The sequence below is a fragment of the Orcinus orca genome, chromosome 18 (genome assembly GCF_937001465.1).
Source record: "Orcinus orca chromosome 18, mOrcOrc1.1, whole genome shotgun sequence".
In the NCBI taxonomy this organism is placed as follows: domain Eukaryota; kingdom Metazoa; phylum Chordata; class Mammalia; order Artiodactyla; family Delphinidae; genus Orcinus; species Orcinus orca.
In genome coordinates this window covers 2,105,798-2,132,334 of record NC_064576.1, presented here as the reverse complement: position 1 = coordinate 2,132,334, position 26,537 = coordinate 2,105,798, and the positions used below count along the sequence as shown (strand labels likewise).

Sequence of the window (26,537 nt, the reverse complement as noted above, 5' to 3'; positions counted from 1 at the left end):
ATTTATACCTCCCCCTACCCCCAAGAGAGATCCAGTGAGAGTGTTCATAAAATTAGAGCATGTGAACGAACCAAAAGCGGTGAAAAGGACTACATGGGAGGATCAGAAGAGCAGATGGACTCTTACAAGCAAAATGAAAGGCAGCAGTAGACGTCGACCTCTCCAGTTCCTCCCACGGACCACCCTCACGCAGGGAAGCATACCCAGAGACACATCGGGCGTGAGCGTTTGTTTATTCCATGTGTAAAGGACAATTTAAAAACAAAATGTTAGTAACACTCTGAGAACATTGGTTTTGTTCATCTGACACATCCTCTATCTTCACCAATTTTTATTACAAAAATCAGAAAAGTAAAAATTCATGACAATATTTGCACAGTGTAACCACTAGTTGCCTAAACAAAAGCTAATTTCTATAAAACCATAAACTTAATGCAGCTTTATTAAGAGAGATTCAAAATTCCCTCAGTTAACTGGATATACATAGTGGTATATATTTTAAAGCAGAAAACCCCAAAAAACAAAAACAAGGAAAAAAGAAAATATATGTCAAAAGAATCAGTTAAATATTTTGACCTGACAGTCCCCTACAAAGAGTAACTTCCACTACATATAGGGGAAACCATTATCTGTGGTAAAAATCCTAGAGTCCAAGTAGGAAATGTGGAATAAAAACACATCAAATCAGAAGTCAGTCCCAGGCTGCAGGTGCTTTCAGTGAAATCCAGGGCAGTGAGCTACACCATTAAAGAAGGGACCACTCATGTCCCCAAACCAATACGTGTGTCTACAAGTAAGACCTTCACCACACGGCACGTAGCAAAGTTATCAATGAAAAGACTTTGAAAAAGACAAACGTTCTTTTCTTCATACAAATCACTGCAAGAAATCTTTGTAAGGCTGTACCTTGCATAGGGAAAGAGTTGTCTTCTGTCAAAAATTCTACTGGAAAGAGTAAAAGCAAGCTCTTCAAAATGATGCCCGCGTGCAAAGGGGTAAATTACTAGGCACCTCATTCACTGTCTGCAATCTATCCTGATCAGATACGATTTAATTTGACGGAAGGAAAAATGGCGATTTACGGTGATGGTATTCAAGAGAAAATATTGAGATTGGCAGCAGAAAAATTAAATTTCAAAAGTGCACCCTGAGAGAGGCCCCCACTGTCCCACGGAGAGACACGTGTGTGCTAAATAAGCCTACCTGCGCTCATGCTAGGACTCAGCGAGAACCTGCCAAGTAGAGTGCACTTCCTCAGAAAGCTGAAGTGTAAGAAAATAGTACAAGTTGTGGCATTCCTTCAGGTTGACGCTACACTAGCATTCGGAGTTGGTTAGCAGGAGGCCTCATGTGTCCAAGCGGCGGCCTCGGCCCTAAGAGCCGTGGAACAGGTGCATGGTGCCCAGGACGGCGCTGTCGTGCCCCTCCTCCAGCTTCACGGAGTTGGAGTGCTCTATCACACTGCTCAGCTCAGGGATGCTTTCGGCAGTGTCTCCAAACCCGTGGTAGTGTCCGTAGTGCAGGTTCTCCCCAATATCTTCCACCCAGGAAGGCCTGCTGGCTATGCAGCTACTTGGACTCCCGTTCAGGTGCAGAGAGCCGCACATCTCGGGGTTAACGCTCGTGCCCTTTTCTGGCTCTTCAGTCCCATTAACACAGGGAGAACCCTGGCTACTCGGAAACGGCGGTCCTGGAACTAGTCCACCGCCAATTCCATTAGGTCCTGTCAAGCACTGGTCACTCCTGCTCTCCATCCCACTGAGCTGTGTCGTGGAAGGGAAGTCCAAATGTCCATTGATGAGACATCCATTTGTCAGTGTATTCGATACGGAGCTACTGTTTTTCGTATCTGCATTAAGAAATACACCTGTCACCAAAATTCAGAACCAGAGGGGAGGAGACAGTATAAAATGCTTCATTCCTGCTACTGTTTTAAAGGATTTATTTAGTTTCCTTTCTTTAAACAAACCAGTTCCTCTTGCAAGGCAAAAAACGGTGCATAAGTGATTTAAAAGTAAAACACAACAGAAGCGTTTGCCTGGTAAGATAGGAAACATTTATAGATTTCATTAGTGCTGGGGAACCAAATGAAAGAACTTCAGCTGACAAACATACCGCATGAAAAACACCAACAGCACTGAACTGTTCTCAGTTTAAGACTACTTTGGAGAGCAGTTTTAAAAATCGTCACGTGTGAAAAAGTCCATCAGAACTGAACGTGTTCCCACAAAGGGTTAAAATAAACCAAAAACTTCTCCAGCTTTTAAGAAATTAAAAAAAAAAAAAAAAGAAAGAAAAGCAGTTGATGAAGTATGTGAATTAAGGAGGCTCCCGGGACAAAGTCTGACAGCGTCACAGGAGGCTCCTCAGAGCGCTTCCTCCAAGCCAGGGACGCGCACACAGGAATAGGAACAGGGAGCGCTTTCCTCAGCAACACTCGAATCCCACAGCACTTCTGCAAAATGCCACACAGCACTGTGAGACTGCAGGAAGAACCATGAACCCTAATGATTCCATGCATACAGTCTTGGGCCAAGAGCACAGTTCTGAAGAGTTTCTTCTGAGTTCAGCAATTACAGTGACTATGATCTCCAAGGTTCCACTTTCAAAAACCATAATCTGCACATATAGACATCTGTTAAGAGGGAGATGTCTTATGGGAAAAAAATGTCAATCACAAAACGTTTGGACACATGGGAATAGGCAATTACAAGGTATTTTCTGTATAGTGAAACTCAAGAATTAATATTCATGTTCACAGGAATTCACAGAACAGTACAGAGAATGATCTAAAATTATGACTTGCTTAATGATGTTAAAATTTACCCCAATGTTCTGCACTATTCAAGTAAAGTGTGACATTAAATACAGAAGCACTGACTCTGTAACCTCTAGAATGAGGACACACAGGTGTGTGTCCCATGACCCTAACACCCCGCACACTATGACCCCCGACTGGCACCCAGACATAGGTTTCTGTGTGTCCTGAAAATCTTTCTGATGACAAAAAAAATCACATCTTGTTCAATGAACAAAAACATCTTCTAAACATTCTATTAATCATCAATTTTCTGGCAGTTTAAGTGACACAGTTTAACAGCCGCTATAAATTCTTCAGCGGATTATGGATTATTTCTTTTCAAATTGAACGACAGATTTTCTATTTAGTTAAACTTAAGGCTGGAGAACAAGTGTTTCAAGAACTAAACATGAGGTAAAATTAAAAATAAAACAAGTTATTCCCAGGGAAATATTTATTTACTTTTTCCCCAAAATAAACAGCTTTTCCTGGGTAATAAAACTCATGAGTAGGATGTTGACTTTGATAGTTAATAAGACAACTGTACTACTGCTAACAAAGATAGAAACTATATTTTTAGGTGACTGGGCCTCAGAAATCCGAGTTAACTAGACTGATGTTTTTTTGTTTAATGGTCACTGCATGTGTATCCTTCTCTGGTGCCCAGCTAAAGTAAATTAGCTCCATTATGCATTCTCAAAATCAAGGCTAGTTGTAACCCCATGTCATTATGAAACATCTAGTAAAACTGAGCATGAGAGCAGCAACCCTCCCAGAGACTGGCTAAGACCTACGGCTGCTTGGTCAGACCTGCACCTGCCGACGGGCGGTCTGCAGGACCGCCCAGGGCCGCCCACACACTCTGCTCCAACGTGCCTTCCAGGACTCGTCTCTTGCACCCCACCCCCTCGCCCACCTACTGCAAGTGACCGCTAGCAATTCCATACCTTTTGTTTATTCAGTGAGAGAGTGTTACAAACGAAGTGATGAAAAACATGGGGAATGCTTACTTGGCACCTGTCGTATGGGATGAGTTGAGTTTAAACATTGGCCTTTTCAACGTTAGGTTCAAGAGCGGCATTAAATTTAATCCGAAAACCGAGGGAATTAATGTTTGAAGATTAAAGAGTGATTACTTCTGCCTTTTTAAAAGCATGTAGCAATGACATTTTTTAAAAAGCTGGCTTTGAGTTATTTATCTTTAGCCAAGATCTTTAAATGTATTATCCAATCAGTTTCCCTTGGAAAATCTACCCATTTAAGTATTTGGCAAAATGGTGACTCCATCCGTAACAATTCTGTAGCTTCTAGAAAGATGTACACATTTTCTTTTCATCTTAGTGAACAAAAATGATTTTTTTCATGTACCTCTGGGAAACAATATATATAATCTTTTATCCCCAGTAAAGAATTTAGCATACAGATATAATAAAACTTTAAAAAAACCAGTATCTATTTCCAAATATATTAACATATTAAGAGAATGGCTAAAATGTTTTCATGGTCACCTAGATAAAAGAATGGTAGAGGGCTTCCCTGGTGGCGCAGTGGTTGAGAGTCCACCTGCCGATGCCAGGGGACAGGGGTTCGTGCCCCGGTCCGGGAAGATCCCACATGCCGCGGAGCAGCTAGGCCCGTGAGCCATGGCCGCTGAGCCTGCGCGTCCGGAGCCTGTGCTCCGCAACGGGAGAGGCTACAACAGTGAGAGGCCCACGTACCGCAAAAAAAAAAAAAAGAATGGTAGAAAAAAGCATTAGCTAAATGGCTAAATCTTTAAATAGTAAAAGAAACAAAGCCCTTACTTTTTAAAAACCAAAAATGACTATCAAGTGTTTTACTACACCACCAATTTTAGTGAAAAAGTGTGTTCTGTGAGACACAGTGCTCAGCATCTTAGCAGATTCAGAGTGAGCGCCACACAGACCAAAGCAACCAGGAATGCTGAGTTAGAGATTTCACAGTGGCCTGACTGGTTAGAAGTCAAAACCACAACATCTAGTAGTTCTCAGTGTTTACAGCCAGACATTCCTTTTGCTGTTTATCGCTTCGAAATTACTAGCAATAGATGTTCGTTTGGTAGAGTCACCCCAAGGTCCTCTGTCAGAAAATGAAAAACGTGAAACCTCATTAAAATTAAACAAGGCACATTGAGCAAGTCTCAAATCAAAATAGGAAGATTGCACTTGTATTTCTCATATCCATAAAATGCACCAAAACACTTCTCCTTATAGCTACAAACTTGTCCAAGATATGCAGATTATAGCATAACATTCTTTAAAACACTGGGCAAAGTGCAAAAACTGCTTGAGCGAACGCATGTTAGAAATAACACGCATACTGGTTCTTGCAACGGCAGGGGGTCTGCATTGCTGAAACAGTATAGATTTCTATTTCTTTCGGTCCAACAGAACCACCCTCCTGCTGTTTGGTGTCTTCGACCATTGGACCGCTGCTGTGGCTAACAGGAAACTGTCCACTCCCACCTGTTACAAACTCTCTATCGACGTGCATGCTGTCAGCATCGTCTTCCGCCTCGCCATTCAGGAGCGGCATGGGGTCATCCGAGCTTTGAGCTGCACAGAAAACAAAGGCAATTTTAGGTTCCCTACACCAAAGCAGAGGACTTTAACACAGATGCTTCTCATTCCTTGTTGTCTGAGCACTGGAGGCTCCAAAACTGTCAGGTAACTTTACAATCTACGGATTATTAATGGACTTGGCACACTACCAAGAAACGTACTTTTCCCCAACAGAAAACAATTCCTCAAATGTGCAGTTTCGATGAAAAGTCATGGCATTTCAGATACCTACTTGAGATTTACTTGTCGGCATAAATTTTCATTTAGGGCTGTTATTTAGACAATGTAAAGCAGTTATACAACTCAGAGACATTTCTAGCTAGTTTTAAAGATTCAGGACACTCTACGTTATGCCCCCACATGTTCCTTCAGTTGTTTTTCATAAAGAAATGACAATTCTTGAACAACATAAAAACCATTAAAACGGTCCTCAAATTTTAAAAAAAGTTAACTTATTTCATTAACAGAAAATAAAGTAAAAGCCGAGATCAAGACAGGTTTGTCCAGTACCACCCGAGAGCAGCTCTGACCCTCTGCACCAAGATGCAACGCAACTGGAAACACCCACTAAACGTCTGGGTTCCAAGACATTTGGAAAGGACGCTACGCACGCACCTTTCTTATGAGACTCCCACTCCCGCATCTTGGAGTCATGTGCACACTTGGCCAGTCCTCCAGGGGTCACATACCCTGTGCAGCAATGCCTCCTGCGCCCCCGGGGCAGCCTACTTCTCGGGAGCAGCCACTCTCATGCAGCGTATGGCTCACCAGTCTTAAGAAGCACGCATTTTTACAAAATTGGATCCAAAGAAAATCACTTGCATGCCTCGCCTTTATTCACTTACCATGGCATGAATGCATCCCATCAAGTAAATTCAAAAGGATCTTTCAAGTTGAATAATAACCCACTGTATGCCTGGATTACAGTTCACCCACCACCCAGCTCCCCACTGCGGTGTGGGTGGCTCGTTTTCTTTCCCATCATGAATATACCATAACTAACATCCCTATAAACGCACCTTTGCATACACTTCTGGTTCTTTTCCAAGATAAACTAGAATGATTTCTGGGTCAGGGGGTATATACAACAAATAAGTAACAACTTTCAGTGTAATTTCTTTCAAATAAACATTTAAAAACAGAGAGACCTGAACTGTGCAGCTTCAGTTACTTCTAATTCTGGACACACACGAGTCATTTTCAATATAGGAATGAGCATATCAGTTCCAGAGTATTCTCCAAACGGTTGAAACAGTTTTAAATGAAAAAAAGTCTTAATAAAAGAGAAACACAAATTCTCAATGATCAGTATATGGAAGAAACAGAAACAGCCGTGTAATTTGTGCAGTTGAGGAAAAATCTGCACAGGTGTGAAGCCAAAAGCACCCTACAGACAGAGGTGATTTAAAGCCAGAGGCAACAACTGAGGACTTCAGTCTTGTGAAGCTTTTCTTAATCCTCCACAGGCCCCAAGTCAGTGATAGGCTAGGCTCCATCTTCACTATGAAACAAGGTACTTTCAAAAAGTCAGTGGTAAACAGGACGTCTTAGAAAATGGGGGTGGGGTGGAGGGCTGGGAGAGGGATGTTCCAGGTACTGGTTGACAGAAGCCTCACAACCTTCAGTGCTCGGTCAGTCACCGCGGAGATGAGGGGCCTGCAGTAGCAAGGCCCACGTTTGATGAGCCAGACCAGGCAGTTTACTGAGAACCAGTGCAGGTTATCGGGGCAAAGCCACAGACGTCCTCATACAAAAGGTCAGACTTCACTGGGGATACGGTGCAGATAGCTTTATGTAGCCATACTCATAACGCCTGGTTTTGTTCAGGAATTCAGGGCCCGTGTTCCTTGGGGAAAGTGACCTCTAGGTTACAGCGGCAGTTTCAGATCTCTGAAAAGCAGGTTTTAAAAAGCAAGCTGACAGGTGAGACACGAGGACCCCCCCCCCCAAAAGGGCAACAAGAAAACAGCTTCATGAAGGCAGGCAATGTGTCTCTTCACTCCCCAAGCCCAGTGCCCGGCAGTGTTCCATCGATGAATGACGCCCAGGCTCTAGCCAGAAAGGGCACACACACACACACAGCAAGCAAAACTATTAAGAGTAACGAGAGTAGTCATCTCAGGTCAGACTAGCTATAAAATGAAAAAGGACAGGAGGGCAGACCTGCCACTAGGGGGCCAGACGAGCTGGTGGCAAAGGGAGGGATTTTCAAAATAAAAGCGGGTATAGAGGAGCGGGCACAATACCACCTTAAAGCAGAGACTGATCCCTCAACCAGAGGCCTACGCAGTGCACGAGGGACGCTATCCTTCTACACGTGTCTTTTGTTCATGCAGGTAGCTGCTCACCAATAGAGCGGGATAACAACGAAACACACCAAAGCTTTCAGATTCTAGTAAAGAAAACTCTTGAACGTGGGAGGCATATGCTAATACAGACAGCCTAGAATTTAATTACCCTCTCCGTAGATATGCAATCTTTGCAAGGCGTTTTTCCCATACAGTCTCCATCTGCCGGGATGTGCAGCCACCTGGCTGCTAACCTAGATGCCTAGAACCCTGGGTGATGTATTTTATACCGACACCTTCATGTCTTTATTTCTAGCACCTGGAAACGGGAAGGGCTGAAACAGCTCAACGGGAGCACTGAGGTTGTAATCATTTACCTTTTAAAACTGCACTATAAGCCATGAAATTAAAATTGGCCTTTCAGAATTTTGAAGGACACTGCATCTGGCCTCGACTCCTTTCTCCACAGCCACGGAGCACGCCACCTGCGGCCTTTTCTCCCAATACACGTATCGTCATTGCCAAAGGAACTACCGAAATATTCCAGGCCGCGTCTGAGAAAAGTGGCTTGTAGACATCTCAGAAAAAAAATTTTCTTCCAAAAGTATCCATTTTGATTCTATTTGTTTTAGAAAAGCAGCACTTTCCCTTCCCATTTTCCTATTCCAGTTAAAAGGAAAAATTACCGAACATTGGTTAAAAGCGTCCTTATCTTTTACTTTGACTGCCAAAGCAGGTATTTGTTGACTAGACATGACTTCAATACACGTTAGACGATGCGTATTTATGACAGAAAATCACCTAGGATTGGCTCAAAATAAACCCTCCCAGTTTTCTTCCCCCAGAGGTGGAGTCATGACCAGGTGTGACCACTGCCTAAGAAGCCCCTCATCCTTGACCTTGGGGCCAGTAAAGATGCTCCATTCAGGAAGGTGCCCAGGGCAACACAGAAACCCGCATCTGAATTTTCATCTAAGACTTGAAAAAAACTCCTAAAGCCAGATACCAGTGAGATTCTAAAACTAAACAATTTCTGATCAAGGAGTTTTAAAACATAGGAAAAGCCTTAACTTTTAAAGACAGGGAGGGTCTGCAGCATTCCAGAAACGGTACCATCAAGGAAGCTTATTTCCGTGCTGGCTGTGGGTCAGCTTAGGAAGACGTGCCCTCACTGTACAAGCGGCACGCCGCTCACGCCAAGATGCAGAACATGCACACAACAGGATTTCGACTGCCAGGCGCACTTACAATGCACATCTAGGGCTCGTGAGAAACGCCTCAGCAGACTTAACTTTTAAGGCAAGGAAATCTCTTACGAGGCAAAAACCAGTCTACACAGTCCTGTGCTTTAAGATGTGAACACTTAATTAGGTAACAGGGCGCCACTACCTAGACACAACCCACACAGCTGACACCATGCGATGTGCGAACACTGTCAAGCACTTTCACTCTGTTGTGCAGCCTGGGGCCAGGGGACCGACTAGTGGCTCACGGTCCTCTGTGCCTCTTGAGGGGGCCAGTGCGGGAAATCCTACGTGCTGACCCACAACCAAGGTTACCTCACACCCCTCTGGCCTTCCCACTGAACTGGGAGCTCTGACCATTGGGGAACCCTGTTCTCCATGAAACGAACCAGGAAGGAAACGTTTCCTTAGTGGTTTCCCTGCATTACTAATTACAACTGTTCTCTTCTACTATACAGTACATTTTACCCAGATAACTACCTTCGCAAAGAAAGGTCCTGTTAAAATCACACCACCACATAAAGCCAGTAGGAAGGTGGTTCTACCACACGGTGACCTTCCGTGGGACTCCTGCCATGGCCCCAACTGCAGCAGACTGGGGGTGGGGAGATTCAAGAAGGCAGGTTAGTGAAGGTGCCAAGGACACGGAGAAGCAGTGACAGTTGTGGAAACACTAACGAGGGATCTGGGGTTCTGCTAAAAGAACACGGAAGGGAAGGTGCATGTGACACAGACCACCCGGAACAAAGCGTGCCAGGACCTGGCCCTGGCTGATTCCCGCTGCAGCTGCCACAGTGTGCAGAGGACGAGGTGCATGAGGTTTGCTGAGCTCAAGACTAACACAGAAAATCACCTGGTTCTTAAATGTCATCCATTCAGACTGTATTTATAAAATGCTGTGTCTTTGGGGACTGAGATAAAACAATCATTTGTTACTGCAATGCAATTAGGAATGTTCTCTGGTCAAATTTTTAAAAGTAAATACAGCCATTTACTGCAAGTTTGAGAACACTGAAGATACACGAGACGTTACTGAAGTCTTTTGTGTATGTCACATACATGGAACTACATTACCAATTTGATTTCTATCATCTAAAGTTTTAAGTCATTAGCTAACCTGTATCACTTAACAAGCTCGTTAAGCCACACCCATCCTCCTTTCTCGTCTTTTTAAGCCTGGTCAAAAGGAACAATTCGGAGCAGAAAGTGGAGGGAGATTCTCTATGTTAAATTCATCCTGGGGATCATCTGCTGAGCAACTTCCTACTGCTGACTTGAAGCTAAGGCATGCTGTACTTTTCCTAAACGGTGTTTTATATTAAATACCTAACACGTGACATATGAGATGCTAAGCTCAGTAATACATCTATTTGACTAAAACAAAACCGTGAAGTCAACACGTGAGGTCTGGTACCACCACAGCCTCCTACTGATGGCAACTGTTAACCCCAAATAAAACTGTAGGTTCCTGGGTCAGTTTGTAACTCACACTGCCTCTCCCCAGTGAACACCCTGGAGCTGCACCCCAACAATTATGGATTAAAAACAAGATGAAAAGTTTCTCTCATGGATGGGAGTGGCATTCTTCTCTATCCTGGATCACTGATAATTGGGACAAGTTTTCCAGGAATACATTTGTGAATAATTGCAGTTACTCCTGAAGATTAACTAGAATGCTAACAGACCTAACACAAATTTTACTGAGCAGCTGAAGTCCCGAGGTCCACCTGTCATTCCATCCTGAGCAAATGGTTGGTAAACAGGGAGGAAAAGAAAACCCAACCAACCCAAAACCTAGTTATATACTGATACTTCCTTGCACCATCTTAAGTGAACAAAATCCATACCGGGGAAAATACTACCCCAAAGTACTTTTCATTTATATCAACCACCCACATAGCTTTGGATTTTATTTCACCTTCGAGAGGTCGTAGCCACAACTATCACATCTGTGTTCTGACCAGAGTGCATTCTGATACTGGTGTGAATGACCACATGAAAGGCATTTAAAGTATATCTGTAGTAAAACTTGCTTCCAAGGACAGTCTGTATTTGAGCAGAACAAATTATCACTGCATTACATTCTTTTACATCAATAAGGTTTCCATGGGAAAAATTACTCCGATTACCTTAAAATATCTGAAAACAGTTTATTGAGAGAGATCCTACTCTCTATGGAGAGGAGTAGGTTAACTTTCACATTCGTGATTCCAAACTTAAAGTTAAGAGTCAATTTTACAGGACACATACATCTTTAAGAGTTGGCTTAGCCAGAAAAATTTCTGAAAGTGATTGCTTTTGTGAATATATATTCCACACTAAAAACATCAATATGTGTAGTTATTAAATTCTAGTAAGACAGAATAGACTAAGCTTATTGATAAGGTCCACGCTATGCATTTATGTTGCCAAGATATTATTCCAGGCATCTCTTTTTAAAACAGCAAACTTAAATTGCACTCCCCGCAAAAGATTTAAAATTTCTCTAAATACTTTTACATGTGAAGTTATTCAAAGATGTATTTTATATGCATATGTTACACAAGGGAGTAAACATATTTTTTTACTCTGGCATTAGAACTAAAAACTTATCTACAAAATGAGTAATTCAGAATGAGCAAAACCTCAAGCTCACACATTTATACAGCAAATCAAAACAAGATGTCAGAAATTAAATGAAAATGAACTAAAGCAACATACAAAAAAAAAAAAAAAAACCCACACACATACCAAAAAACCCCAGTCACAGAATGTAAATAACTATACAGCTATTGAAGCCAACTATTATTTCACTTAGAAAATTCAGGCAGTTGGAAAGAAAAACCTTGTTTTAGTAATTGAGGATTACTGCCCCAATACCCCATTCACAGTATGTTATGGCAAAAAGAAAAAAGAGAAACCTTCTCCCAGAGAAAAGAAAAAGGAGTGCAGCGGCAAGGGTGGGACGAAGGCCCATCTGTTCTGCACGCGCATCCACACATATGCACAATCCTGAGTGACGTGTGGGCTGAACCTCAGGGGCCAGTAGCCACGCGAGGGCCCGGAAACAGGAGCTGAGAAGTCAGGCACACGTGCTGAGGGTGAGAAGACCCCCGCTCTCTCCACGTGCACTGGAGCAGCACTGAGGCTTAGGTGTGCGTAATCATCCCCTGCAAACTCAAACGCCAGGCTGCAACCCCATTTTCTTCTCAACTGGCATCCTCGACCTGAGCACTAAGGGATGGGCACTTTGGGAAAGCTGCACTGTGAGTTTCATGTGCAAAACACCAATCTCTAACTCAGTCAGCCAAGATGAATCCCTGTCTAGAGGAGGAGAATAAAATCTCCCAAATACCTGCATGATTATTCAAGCCCTATTTGTGCACCCCCAGGGTCTAGGAAACAAGTTCTTAAGTTTTAGGAATCCTTGGAAAGGCATGAAAGAGATACTTCAATAAGAAGATGCTGGCCAATTCAACCCAACTTAAAACCTGATGAGACTAGTTTAAAACTCTTTAGGTACATTAGAGTCTTCTTAGAATGTTAAGTGACATCCTTTTTAAAAAACTAAACAGAATTTAAGATTTATCCTATACACTAACATGATATGGACACCCGTCCAATTCTTGCATGAGGTCGTAGAGTGAAGCTAACAATACCATCCCGAAATTATTAACCAGGCATTAAACAAAACAAGGAATATTTTTTGAAGTTTAGACATGCCTTCAGGTTGTGCATGTGATTTTTATACCTTTCTAAAATCTATTAGGCCCGTAACTTACAAAAGCTATGAATCTGAGAAACTATTACTTTTAAGTTCATACATTCATTTCTATAGAAAAGTCACATAATCACAAGTTTTTATACTGACCAACATTTTAAAAGTTGTGAAGGAGATGATACAATTTTACTGACTCTGTAGGAGAAATGTTTTTGTTTGGATAGACTCCAGTTACACAAAAGAGGCACAGCACTGGGAAGAGGATAAAGCTGACACATTAAAGTCAACTGAATCTAGCCACTCGGGTTTTGCTCAGACTATACATGTATAGTTGTTGTTTTTTTAAAGCCAAAGGGCACAACTTTGTAGTTATCTCCGGCAAAGTTATCTGAGTGCATAATTTCACCATGATTACTTTTCACCGTCATCTCTAAATTTCCCTTTCCATGTAAGTTTGCTAAATATTCCTGCCAAGCTAGTAATTCTTAATTTTTTCCCCCTAAATGAAAGGGAGAGTTTTTTCCTCAACCATAAAGAGTGACTAGCTGACTCTGCTTATTTACAAACCCCGAAACCATCTAAAGATAAAAAGGTGGAAGAACACTTAAAACTAAAGTAACTTACCTTAGAGACTTAAGTCCTCAATGTCAAAGTGGCACACCAGGCCTTGCTGTGACAAACACACACCACACTGTGTCCAATGCAAACATCTACCTTCCCAGATGTGAAATTATATTTTACTATCAGACCAACAATTGTTGTAAGCCCAGGAAAATTCACAGGAAAAAAAAAATGAGGCACGGGGGCAGATTTTTTTTTAATAGTTGTATTTCAAACAGGAACAACAAACGAGAAAAATCTAATTCATGGCAGGTAAACCTGGGTGTGCAGAAAGTTATATACACACATTTACACTTCAGCTGTCAACACTGCCCTCTCATATCCTCCCCTTTCGTTAAATGGCCAATCTTCAAAGTGGCAACACAGGAAAAACTCCTCCATCACTGCACCAGAGTCCTCCGGGCACAGTACCCCTTACGTGAAGGAGTCGTCTCGAAGGTGCTTTCAGCCATAAAAAAGAAAACATGTTAAAGAAAGGAAACAAGTTTGCTCTTTCCCACCCACAAAGTGGTCTCACCTGTGGTTCTAGCTTTCTTTACTCCAAAGGGTTCCGAATCTTCCAAGCATCTCTTGCGATTTGTTCCCACACTAATGTGATTAGGAAATACATTCGGATGGCCCCCATTGAAGGGGCCACCGTTATAGAAAGGATTCAGATGACAATTCTGGAGGTTCAAGAGAAACTGGGTACACTCTTGGAAACCCTGGGTTTGAGCAATGTCTGCTGCCGTCAGGCCACTGGCATTTCTCAGGCTGTACGACACAAAAACACTGAATTACATCCCATTACCATTTGCATCTGGTCTCTGTTCCTGCTGAACTGACTAACTATCTGCAGGTGATATGAAAGAGCATACAGATTTACAGCAAGTCTGAATTAAAGAAGGAGTTACTCATCCTAGCTCTGTAACTAACTTCTCTCTTATGCACATTTGATTACTAAGCAAGATTTGGGAGATAGTAATTTAAAAATCAATATACTAAACTTTAAAAAAAAGGCATCTTCCTATTTAACTTCTCAAAATCATTTTTTATGTTAGTCTGAAGAATATAAATTTATGCTAACTTCAGACTTAACCTGAAACTGAATTCTATATTATCTGCACTTAATTTTAATAATCCATTCCTTTAGCTCGAGTAAAATCATAACAAACAAACATGTACTGAATTGTCCATGGCATTTATAACAATTGGCTTCCTAACAACAAAGGCAACTGGCTTAACGACAAGCCAGAATTTGTGCTAACATGTGACACTATAAGTGGAAGTTTAGAAGGATGTCCTGAGACTAATTTATCATCAGACTGGAGATCTGAAAAGCTGAATTTTTTGGCCTTAGGAAAACTTGCAGAAGTTCAGAGCATTTGAGTGGGTGTTTCCTTCTAATACTGTCCTAGGAACTCATCCCCCTAGGCTGAGTCCTACCATCAGAAAGAATCAACATCATCCTGCGTGGCTAATAACATTAACAAGTAACGGTCCGATGTCCTCTGCATTAGCTAAGAGTCAGACTAAATCAGAAGTGGTGGCAGAATATAAATGAAAGCTCTAAATAAGATGAATACGAAAGAACCAGTTGAAATTGTAAATCTTAATTAGGAAACAATAAAAACTGAGGGAACAAAAGCAACTCCACGTTTAAGTTCCCCTGGAAGACAAGAAAATACACTGCTCTATGAAATAAATCTGTAAAAAGCAAGACAGGTTGTTAGCTGCACACTGATCCACTGAAACTGGAGAAGCACTGAAGGGCCGAGGCAGTACCACACCTCCCAGCGAGCTCTGCCACAGACAGTGCAGCTGTGACCAAACACAGGCCTCGTCTTGTTCCCGAAAGAACAGGGCACAACCCTGGATGCTTTTTCCCTAGATTAACGTGAATGAAAAAAAAAAGCCATTTCAGGGAGAAAACTACAGAATCAGGGACAAATAAGGATTTTCCATTTTAAACATAACAATAAGCCCTGTATTCCTATTTCCAGCCATCATACGCAGAAGGTTCCAAACTCAGAAATGAAAAATCTATATATTTTTGGACAATCACTAAATATGTTCCCACTTTTAAAAGCATGAGATAAAGAAATGTATCATACATTCTGAAGAAAGGCAAAAGCCCAAACTCAATCTGATCAAATATAAAAGAGACAAAACTTGAAAATCCCCAAAACCAACAATATTTTCTTAAAAATATAAGGCAGCTGTGTGCAGGGCTACTGAGAACTAAAACTGACATTTTTATTTGATTTCATGGCTATGACTTCTGATAAACATTATTCTAAAATTTCACAATATTTTGATATATGAATTAAATAGAGAGGAAACATCAAAGTTTGGGTAGAGTGAGTTACATTAGTTATGTGTATAGAAAATGATCAGATACTTGATTTTTAATATCAACATGTTATAGAAATTTAACATTCAAGCAAGTGTAAAACTGGATAATTTTTTTAAATGGTGTATTACATTTTCAGAAGATATCATGAGTGAATGGTCCAAAAAGGTCTACTCTATCAAGAATGTGAACAGAATAAGTAGCTGCAATAAAATTAAAAAAAAAATTTAACTCTACACAATTTGAAAAGACAAAGACCCAGAACATAAGCAAAGTTTAAAAAATGATCATTTCTACAGATAAATATGAACTTGCTCTCCAAAAATTAAAGAATACAGAAATGAGAAGCTGCTGCTTAAAATCAGGACAAATAACGCTGACAGTAAAGATCACTCCTCAGTGGATGATAAAATAAAGAACAGCACACAGATTTTTTAAATGGCATTTACCACCCTAAATGCCAGTTCACTGAAGAAAGCTGAGATGCTCAGGGAGCATGCCAACTTTTCTAAGTCACTGAAAACAAGAACATCCAAACTACACTCAATTCCCTTACTCTTAATTCAGAAACTGAACAGTAGACTGAATCTGAGTTAGAATAGCAAGTTTACTGTTCTTCCAAGGAAATACAGCCTTAAAGAGAAAGAGCAAGTGCGCGCCAATATCCGGAGGCCACAGAGACTGTAAATGTCTGAGTGGGAGCGCCTGCCTGCACCTGAGAACACAGGCAGCGTCTCCTGCCTGTCTCCAACTACCACAAGTGGTCCCAACACGTGCACATCACTCGGCTTGGACGAAGCCAATCAGATTTCCAGGTGGTGTGAAGTATTATCTTCAAAACTCGAAAGAACACTCACTAGAGTCAACTCATGCTATGTACTCACGTGTGGACCAAGCAAGTAAGAACAACCACAAGCCGAACTGAACTTCAACTGGTTCCTCATATAACTCTGAGGGATCCAAAGAGAGATCCAAAGGGGAGTTCAAAACATTCCAGAAAATGTATGGACAGATATCAGAATCTGGGACGTAAGGTAACTGGAAAAATTACCTGGGAGATTATAATTTTGGCACTATCCCTACAGTAGTATTATTAGAAACAGGAACATACAGTATCCCTTCTCCACTTCTGGTGAAACTACAGAAGTTTTCAACTATATTATTTCTCAGTTACTAAGGACTGAATGTAACATTCAGTTTAACAGTGTTACGTTCCTCTAAAGCAGAAAGATCCGTTAATACCTGACCCTGGAACAGGCCAGCAGAACCGCCCACTTCCCTCTCCTACCTCCGAACGTTTTCCTTCCCATCTCCTTTCCTACATACCCACACTCATTCCTCCTTTCTTTACCTGTAGTTTAACATGCTAATTCTGCTCTGCTCATATTTAAAACCTTGCAAGTGGCTCTGCAATCGTATGGTGCACAAAAACTGGGTGGAAAGGAATGACTGGGATCACCAATCCGGGGCAGGCACTTTTTCTGTAAAGGGCTGGACAGCAAAAACATTAAGCTCTACGGGCCACAGTCTCCGTTCTCTCGTTTTAGCCTGAAAGCAGCCTTAGATGATGTGTGAACACAGCATTGGCTATGTTCTAATAAACCTTTAGTTACTGGCACTGAAATTTGAATTTCATATATTTTAACGTGTCATGAAATATTATCCTTTTGATTTTTGTTCAACCCTTTAAAAACATAAAAATCATTCTTAGTTTATGGGCCATACAAAAACAAACAATGGGCTGGACCAACTGAGTAACATTTAACCAATAGATGATACTGGTAACTAGTCCTCTACTCTTTTTTAAAAAATTTTATTTTATAGAAGTATGTTGATTTACAATGTTAATTTCTGCTGTACAGCAAAGTGATTCAGTTATACATATATATATACACACACACACATTCTTTTTTATATTCTTTTCCTTTATGTTTCATCACAGAATGTTGAAGATAGTTCCCTGTGCTATACAGTAAGACCCTGTCGTTTATCCATTCTATACACAACAGTTTCAACTGCTAACCCCAAGCTCCCAATCCTTCTCTCCCCTGTTCCCCCTCGCCCTTGGCAACCACAAGTCTGATCTCTATGTCTGTGAGTCTGTTCCTGTTTCATAAAAGTTCATTTGTGTCATATTTTAGATTCCACGTGTAAGTGATATCACATGGTATTTGTCTTTCTCTTTCTGACTAGTCCTCTACTCTAAATAACAGATACCTATGGGTTCCTGAAAACTGTCTCTCTGGTAATTTTCTGCACTATTCAATTCAAACAAAAAAATAACTTTTTAGAAGTTGCCAAACCTGTTAAATCACAAAATGTTAAATATCAAGAGAATATCTAAAGGTAAACTTTAGAAGAATGTAAATTAAAAGACCTTGAGAGAGCATGCAGAAGAAATAATCATTCCTACTCCATCTGAGTGTTTTCTGTTAAAAGTTCTAAGTGTCTTACGACTGAATTAGGCGACGTGCTTAATATGAATGAGGCGGAAACTGTCTTTACAGGTCTGAATTCCTCAAGTCACTTCTTAATAAGCAGAAAGGGTTTTCAAATGTATTACACAGAGGCTGAAAATCACGTGGGTTTCTAGGTGAAGAGCAGCATAAAGAATAGTTATGCGGTATAGTTCTTAAAACACTTTAACAAAACAGGCTCAGGCCTTTAAATGCATTTTTAAATATATGCTCTCCTATTTGTTAAGCATGTTTCAATTTTAACGTTTTAAGAGTTGAAACAGTTATCCTGGTTAAAATGTATCATCAATTTATTAAGCCTTCAGCTCTATTTAGTGTTACAAGTTTAAGCAGATATTCAACCTAAGCAACCTTCCATGATTTTCCTAAAATCCAATGGGAGCTGGGCACATGAATGTGATTTAGGATTTTACAGGTTCTATGATAATTTCACATTTGAATTTGGTCTTTTCTTCTGTTACAGTACTTTTAAAACAGTCAAGCCTTCACTCTTCAATCCCGAGGTATTCACTGCGGGTGTGATATGGCCACACTGCACTCTCTGCTGGCTACTCCTACCAACCCGAAGTGAGGGGCTGCTAAAGACACAGTTAATCTGAACTGTGGTCTTCACACACTAGTCCAAATGGAAATTTTCAGTATCTGGAAGATACTCTTCAAAATTACTCTCAAAAACTGTATTTTGTATGAGAATTGGGGCACTAATGAAAGTGTACACGATATTTTTAGACTAAGTCTTTAAAAAACACACATGAATTTTGTGCCTTTGGGTTTACTGCACTTGGGCAGATGACGCCTCATCTAAAATGTACCTCTGTCCATTTCTGACAGCAAGAAGCCCCATGGGGGACGTGCTGTGAGGTTGTTCTAAAGCTCCAGTTCACCTTTCTGGTCCCCTCTGGTATCCGTTTGAAAAATCTTTGTAAATGGGCAGAGATTTAAAAAAATCAGACACCAGTCAACTTGATGTCCAAACTGGGTCTAGTCTGTTGAAGTTTTAAAGCTGACTTTCTTTAAGAGTTGACATGATCAGATTCTTAGACTAGTAAAAATCAACTTGCTCCAGTTTGTCACGGAAGCTATGACAACCTTCACCGAGACTATGAAAAGTCACTTTGGGCAGGCTACCCATTTTCTCCCAGTAGTTCCTAGTGTTCTTTCAAAATTGCAATATGAAAACATGGGAAAGCATAGATTAATATTTACTGTGAATTATTTATCCTGCTGAATAACTGGCAAAATAAACTTTTTTAAAACTTTACTAAAGTTAAAACATAAAGGCTCATATACTGTATTTTCTGTAATAAAATTCTGAATAGAATGTTAAGACTTATTATACCTAAGAGTGTCTCCCCAAAGAACTTTAAAACAAAACTCCACTCGGCCGCCAGCTAATCCCCCATCTATTTTCCACTTATAGTGTCACAACGTCAGAATATGAGAAGCCGTTCTAATAAGTTTTTCTTTTCTTTTTTTTTAATTTGCAAAACCACGGATCAGGAAGTATCTGAAATATACTTTTCAGAATCTGAGTTGTCACATCACCTTCAGGATGTTTTCTTTTTTGTTAATGCCATGTGACAATAAAAGATGACCACAATTTTCATATAAAGAATATTTCTGTTAAAATTCTGATCTCAACTTAACTATTGTTAGTTTACAAGTAAATAGGTAGATATCATAAATTAGGGTAAGCAAAGCATGCAAATCTAAAGAATCTATATCTGAACTCCTAGATTAGCATTAAAACCAATCACCGCAACAAATACCTCAACAGTATGCCTCGAGTGGAGAAAGGAAGCCATACTGAACATTCAATGCCACAACTGTAAGGTTTTCGGAGAAGCACCTGTGGCAGTTTCAGCAGTTTCTATATGGAATGCTCCCCCTTTCTAGGATTACTTGAAAAAATCAAGTCAATTCGAATTACGTAGCTGTAAAACATTGACATGTGTAGTTTTTACAGATTCAGAATCTTCTGTGTGATTTAAAACGGGCAATGGTTCATAAAACAGGAAACTTAAATAATAAGGGATCACATATTTGCAGGCAACATTTTGATTAAAAATACATATACATACATGAGGTGCAGAAGCACATTTACTGAGCGTAAGCCATTGTCATGTGACCACCTTGACCAAGAGCTATTGCTCTAAAACACTGCCTTTTCAATTACTTCTAGTAATTTTTAGCATGAAGCCAATTTAATTATGTCAGTTATTTCAACAAAAGTTTAACAGTATGGACTAAAAACCATTAACTCACGATTCTGGTTACTTTAAAATTTGGTATGCTGTATCTCAAATACATTAGTAACTATTCCTAGATGGAAATAAGCAAATACATGGAATCATTAAAAAAAAAAAAAAGATAAAAAAACATTACTAAATGTCCATTTGTACAGACAAAACATTACAAACATCTAAAATTTCTTCAGTAAAAGGAAAACGTGTATTTTTAACCCTTTGGTATCCAAACTCTTAAATACGTAATTATGAAGACTTTCTTAAATATATTCTTCAGGTAACAATAGGAAGAAACTATTTTTTAAAGTTTCTACTTGAATAAATTTGGTGCCAAGTTTTCAATTCAAGTTCAACATTACTGAGGACAGTTTTATGTTGCAACTGAACCCCAGCTATGTTTGCATACATTAAAATATAACAGCATCATTCAAAGAGTCTGATGAAATATTTAACCTGCTCCCACTATAATTTAGCAAAGGAAAAGACATTTGAATTTAGAAATCATTGGTTTTACTTGAAAGCACTATATAAAAGCAGTGCTTAAACAAATATTAAAACCTATATATTATTCAGGCTGCTATGAAAAACAATCAAAATTCTAAACTGAATTTGTCAACAACTCTAGAATACTGTCAGCCTGCTATCTATCTGCTCCTTTCCAGCAGGCAGAACTTCATCAGCTATCTCGGGACGTAATTCCTCCACCTTGCCTGCAACAGTTTAATGAAAGGAAAAATGAGCCAGGAAATTGCAAGATCAGACAAGACTGCTGTAGTGACAAGTAGGTCAGGGAGGGAACACTAGGTCAGGACTGGAATGCACAGGATCCAAGATCAGAAACCACTAATTCAGAGTTACACTGCTAATAAATTTCATGGTTGGACTATTATTCTGAAGGGCAAATAGGTGAACAAATGAAAAGAAACCACAAACTTCAAACATGAATAAATGTCTAATGAAGTTTGCCAAGGGCAAAAGCTGCAAAACAACTTCCGACACTAATATTACATATGCTCATCACATGATTTGCCCTAATGAAAATTTTGCTTCTAGACAGAGCTCTACGGGTAAGCAAATAAAGGTGGGTCATAAACATGGACCAAACTAAACCAACTCCATATCAATTAAGAATTTTTAAAAGTTCAGCAAAATACTTTTTCCTGCAACATTCAAAAGCCTATTATGACCACATTTTAAGACTTCTGTTACTAAAGCCAACTGTGTCTATTTTCTAAATTAGGCAAGAAAGATTTTTTCAGAGTGAATCACTGAACTTGCTTATATATAAGGTTATAGATGCTTCTCCAGCTATCTGATGATCATAGTTAAGCTCCTCTTGGGATGAAAATAATTAAGTTAAAATATATGTAACCCACTGGAAGATCTGGTTACCACAGAATCAATGGCTTCTACAGAAATGCTCTCCTACAAAAAGCTATGGGACTTTGCCACAACATAAACACTGGCACCTGGTATAATGTGGTATTAAAATGGACTAGCAAATTGGCCTTAGATGCAAGCAATTCTGAATCTCTAAATCCCACTAAATCCCTTTATTTCTACTCTGAGGCATTAAAAAAAAAATCTACTTTTATATCTGGTTGATATGGAAACATTCTCCACTACATCTCTCAAGAAAATACAGACAAAAATAACCAAAATCAGTCAGTGCCAAAATACTAAAAGGAAAGATAATTCAAGGCTAGAAATGTGTACATTACAGAGTTGTTTGTAAAAGGTCTTTTTAAAAAAATTTATTTATATAAATTTTTCTTTTGTAAAAGTAAATGCAACACATAAACATTCAGGATTGATCCCAATCTTTTGGAGTCAGGGAGGAAACATTTGATTGAATCACCATGCAGGTTACATTCATCTTCCACTGGCATGACTAGAGCCCCCAAGTCACCTGAACAGAACAGTGCCCAGCTGGCCTGTGGGAACACAAATAGGCTCTCTTGCTTCTCCTCATTGGTCACATAAAAGGTGGTCTTAATTATCAGCAGACAGCAAATTTTCAAGAGTCCTTCTCTGAAATCACATTAAAACTTAATTTTATATTGTTACTTATTTGATCATCCAAAAGAAAAATAAGGCAACAACTTTTCCATGTTACTATATGTCCTTCCTCCAATCAAAAACCCTTTGTGTGTAGCAAGTAGCATTCAAATCCTGGCTGCAATGAAGAACTGAACTGCCATATAAGCGAAGTTAAGGATGATGACAGTTCAACTTACTTAATAAAAACTCCCTACTTGAGAAAAAAATGAGAGTGAGAAGCGTCTGTAGAGGTTTAGATCATTTAAAGTATACCAGCATTCAGTCTGGTCACAGAACTGACACTTAATCCTGTGTGTTTTTTATTTTTAGATGTAAACGGTGGCAAGTAACAATGACAATCATATAAGGAGAAACAAAACCTCACATGAAAAAGAAAACTTGGCACCAAAACTCAAGATGTAAAATAAGAGAAGAAAAAGAAACTCCATCAACATACTCACGTGTGGTGCTAGAAAATGTGCTACGATGCACAGCAGCTGACATGCGTTATCTTACAGATGCAGCCTACATTGACAAGTAGGTTATGAACAAACCATTCTAGCCACAGATGCCTGGTACGCTTGCCCTCACCATTATCTACCCCATGACCAAAAAAGCAGCAACTTCAGATTTTGGCCACTTTACGTAGCAAATATATAAAAAGCAAAGTAGGAATTAACAACAAAATTATTAATTACCACCAAGTGTGATAAAATACTGATACAAGACAGCTTTTAATCTGGTCACGGAAAAAGGAAAAATTTCCACCAACTCCTAAACACTATAGCATGTAATATTAAAATTAATAATCTGGCTCACTTTGAACTGGGAACAAAATAAGTTAACTTCAAGTAAGTAAATTAATTCTGGGCCCCTTGATGACCTTAAAAGAAAAAGGCATTTTTATTTGCTAGGACTACACTTTACCATATGAGCAACATAACAGGAAACAAATAAAAGAGATCTAAGTACCATAATTTGGGGGAATCAAACTATCATTTGTTGGTAGACTAAACGTGTTAAACTATAAAAATGTGCAGAATAGATATTAAAAAGCAATGTACAAATTAGCTTACTGGCGAAACTGACATTTTATCTAGATGTTAAAACTAAATAACCACATATACAATAGCAATAAATAATGATTACTTGTGCTCTATCTCCAGGCCAAAGACATATAATTTTAAAAATTGCTTTTGGCTAGGTGGCTCAGGCTAAATATTTCTTCTAAAAAATATCTGAAAGTTCAGTCAAGGGAAATCACCATATGCAGGGTCTTGAGGGAGTGGCTCTTATACTGAGAAGGAAAAACAAACTGGCACTCGAGGCCATGCTCAGTCACACTTGGTGGGAAAGAGACACTCGAGGGTCCTGTAACAAGGACAGAATTGTAAATAAAATGATCTCATTTTAAAAAGACACCTATTAAAAAAAGGACATAGCGCAAGAAAGATATTTATTGGTTCAAAGGATTAAACTATCCATTAAAGTGAATAAAACTAACATCTTAGTAATAAAATGCTCAGGACCAATTAGAGTACTGTTTAGAAAGATAAGTCACTGAAAAGATCAACTTCTAATTATTCATTATTTCAATAAATGACAATTAAGGAATTTAATCAATTATTTTACGACTCTGTATTTTATAATCAAAGCTTCTGTTGTTAAAATTAAAGATTTAAGTTTTAAATCTAAAAAACAGCTAAGAAAACTGCATCTACAACGTTGCTTTAAAGCAATGCAATGAGAATCATCTTGATGTTTTCTAAACTGTGTAATATATATTCATATTATCAATTGTTTTTACGTTACCTTAAATTATAACTACATATGAAGTCACAAGGTTCCCTGCAATGTAACAGTTAACACAGGTCATATTTATAACACTAAATGGCTACATAAGTAAATGATCCAAGCCCAAACTAATGTCTAATCTTAACAATAATACTTAATGAAACAGAAGCTAAGATACTAAGAGCCTAATGATAGCCCTTGGTATCAGACAGGCCTTTCATTAACCTATATGGTTCTGCTGTCCAGGATCTGTTTTCAATATTTATTATAATACAGAGTCAAAACAATGAAGTGGAAACCAAAGGGTTAAACTAAGTCAGTTTTGTGGGTTTTATTTCTCCCAAAGTCTAAATTTTCATATTTCCAATTAGAATAAAGTGGTTTGTAATTAATTTTTATGAAATATTCAAGACACTCAAGGTAAAACAAAAAAGCTGATATTATCATAGTTATTTTGGTTATTACAGCTCTATAGCTTACACTCAATATTTAAGGGTGAAAACCGCATCCATTTTGTTAATGCTGTGAACTGCAGAAGAAAAATTTTTACAATGAATCTTCAAGAGAAAGTTAATACAAATGAATTAAATACTGAAATAAACGTATAATGCCATGGCTAGCTAATGATTTGCATACAAGATCACATTTTAAAATTAATACACTTAAATGTTAATATTGTTCTCTCAAGCTAGAAATTAGCCAGTTGATGTAAACTGGGCTAAAACAAGGATATTCTAAAATAATGCCATCAGTATCAAAAACTCAGAGTGAGTTTTTAAGTCTTTAATGTGTACAGTTCCATTTTACAAGGAATTATAAAATCACTGAACAATCATAACAGGTTTTAAAACATAAGATGTTCTCATCTGCTAAAAGATGAGGAAACCATCTTTTTAGCAAAATTAAGAAAAGCTAACTGTCTGCAAGAATTTTTTTGAGCCAGAGAGGCCTGAAAAGATATTCTAATCCAATTCGAGGCACTCATTCTGAAATTAAAACTTGGCAAAGTTTGAAGACTTGCCCACAGTGACACAATTAGTCAATGGTAAAGTCAACAATGCCAGGCTCCAAATTTAATGAGTTAACTGTTCCTTCCACCCTAATATACTCTCTCTCTCACGGCAAGAACGCTGAGGCTGCTGGGATTCAGCCCCTTCTGCTAGTGGTCAGCTCAACTCACACAACAACTTGCTCACTAACGCCAACTGATCTAAAAAGCAAAACTCTACTACCAATGAACTTTTGCTTGCTCTAAATCCTGTCTCTAAACACGACACCCTTGACCACATCTTTGGTTGGCAAGAATAAATGAAGATGCTTACTCGGCATGAGCCCCGTTAGCCACCAGGGCACTAATGCAGTCCAGGCTCCCAGAGCGAGCCGCCTTGTGAATAGGAGTCTCGCCCTCACAGTCCTGAAACAACAAAAAGGAAAGCATTAAGATCCATACAAGACTTCCACATTCTAAAGTTAATTAACAAAGGCCACGTACCATCTCATTCCTCTGAAATAGAATTAAGGTGAGCCAGATCTGAAGCAAAACACAAAGAAATGTAGACATGAAGAGAAAATAAAAGCAGACCAAGGAAGGAGCACGTTCTCCTGAATTCTTAGGTCAAGAACAAAAAAATCATGGGGCCTCTCCAACCATGACAGCACGTACACTCTAGGTGGCAATTTAGAAATAATTTTTATGATGGATCACAGCACAGATGCATATAACACCCAAAATTATTATCCTCAGACCAAAAAATAGTAATCAAGGCCTAATAGCTAACGTCTGGTCTAGTCCACCCACGTTCACCTATGTCCACCACAGGAGAGCCTGAGTCGATACACACCAGTGCCTCCCCCTGGATTTTTTATCTCGAGCCTGAATTAGGACTATACTTTAGACAAGACAGCTAAGGTTAAAGGATCAAGAAAAAAATGGGAAGGGAGAACATAGGGTCAAACACAGGCAGCTCTGTATACAACTCAGCCTGTTCTGTGATAGGGGACTTTGTTCAAGGACTTTTAGAAAGGATGCATCAGAACCTGACTGACCCTTCAGGAAACAATGTTGAAGGAGGCATAGGAAATGAGCAGACTCGGGGAAATGACTCTGAAGACTCATACAAAAAAAAGAATTACTTTACACTGTATGAATGGACCAAAAAAAAATGTGAAACACAATCTCATTCATAGGCTCTCAGGTAAAAAAACAGGTAAAGAAAGATACAGTGATTAAGAGAAGGAAGTTGTTTCCATTAGAAAAACTGATTTAGGACTTTCTGCCTCAGAAATGCCAACTGACTAAGCAGCAACAGTTCCTGAATCACTCACATCCCATCATCACTGAATGCGAACTTGGCAGTAGAAAACTACACATAATTAAGGGATAAAGACATAAAGCAGGAGTGGGGCAATGGTGCAC

General features: G+C 39.3%; 1 protein-coding gene across 4 annotated transcripts in view; it reads right to left on the bottom strand.

Moving 5' to 3' along the window:
- Nucleotides 1-216: 216 nt before the first annotated feature.
- ANKRD10 (ankyrin repeat domain 10) overlaps nucleotides 217-26,537 on the bottom strand; it is a 33,055-nt gene continuing 6,734 nt past the window's right edge. For all 4 annotated transcript variants that reach the window (XM_049701286.1, XM_004273601.4, XM_049701284.1 and 1 more), the window contains 4 exons: nucleotides 25,444-25,535; nucleotides 13,750-13,985; nucleotides 5,284-5,373; nucleotides 217-1,849 (listed from right to left, as the gene is read on the bottom strand). In XM_049701286.1, coding sequence (XP_049557243.1) covers nucleotides 1,374-1,849; nucleotides 5,284-5,353 — 546 coding nt within the window. In that variant the 5' untranslated portion in view covers nucleotides 5,354-5,373; nucleotides 13,750-13,985; nucleotides 25,444-25,535 and the 3' untranslated portion in view covers nucleotides 217-1,373. The remainder of the gene's footprint in view (nucleotides 1,850-5,283; nucleotides 5,374-13,749; nucleotides 13,986-25,443; nucleotides 25,536-26,537) is intronic.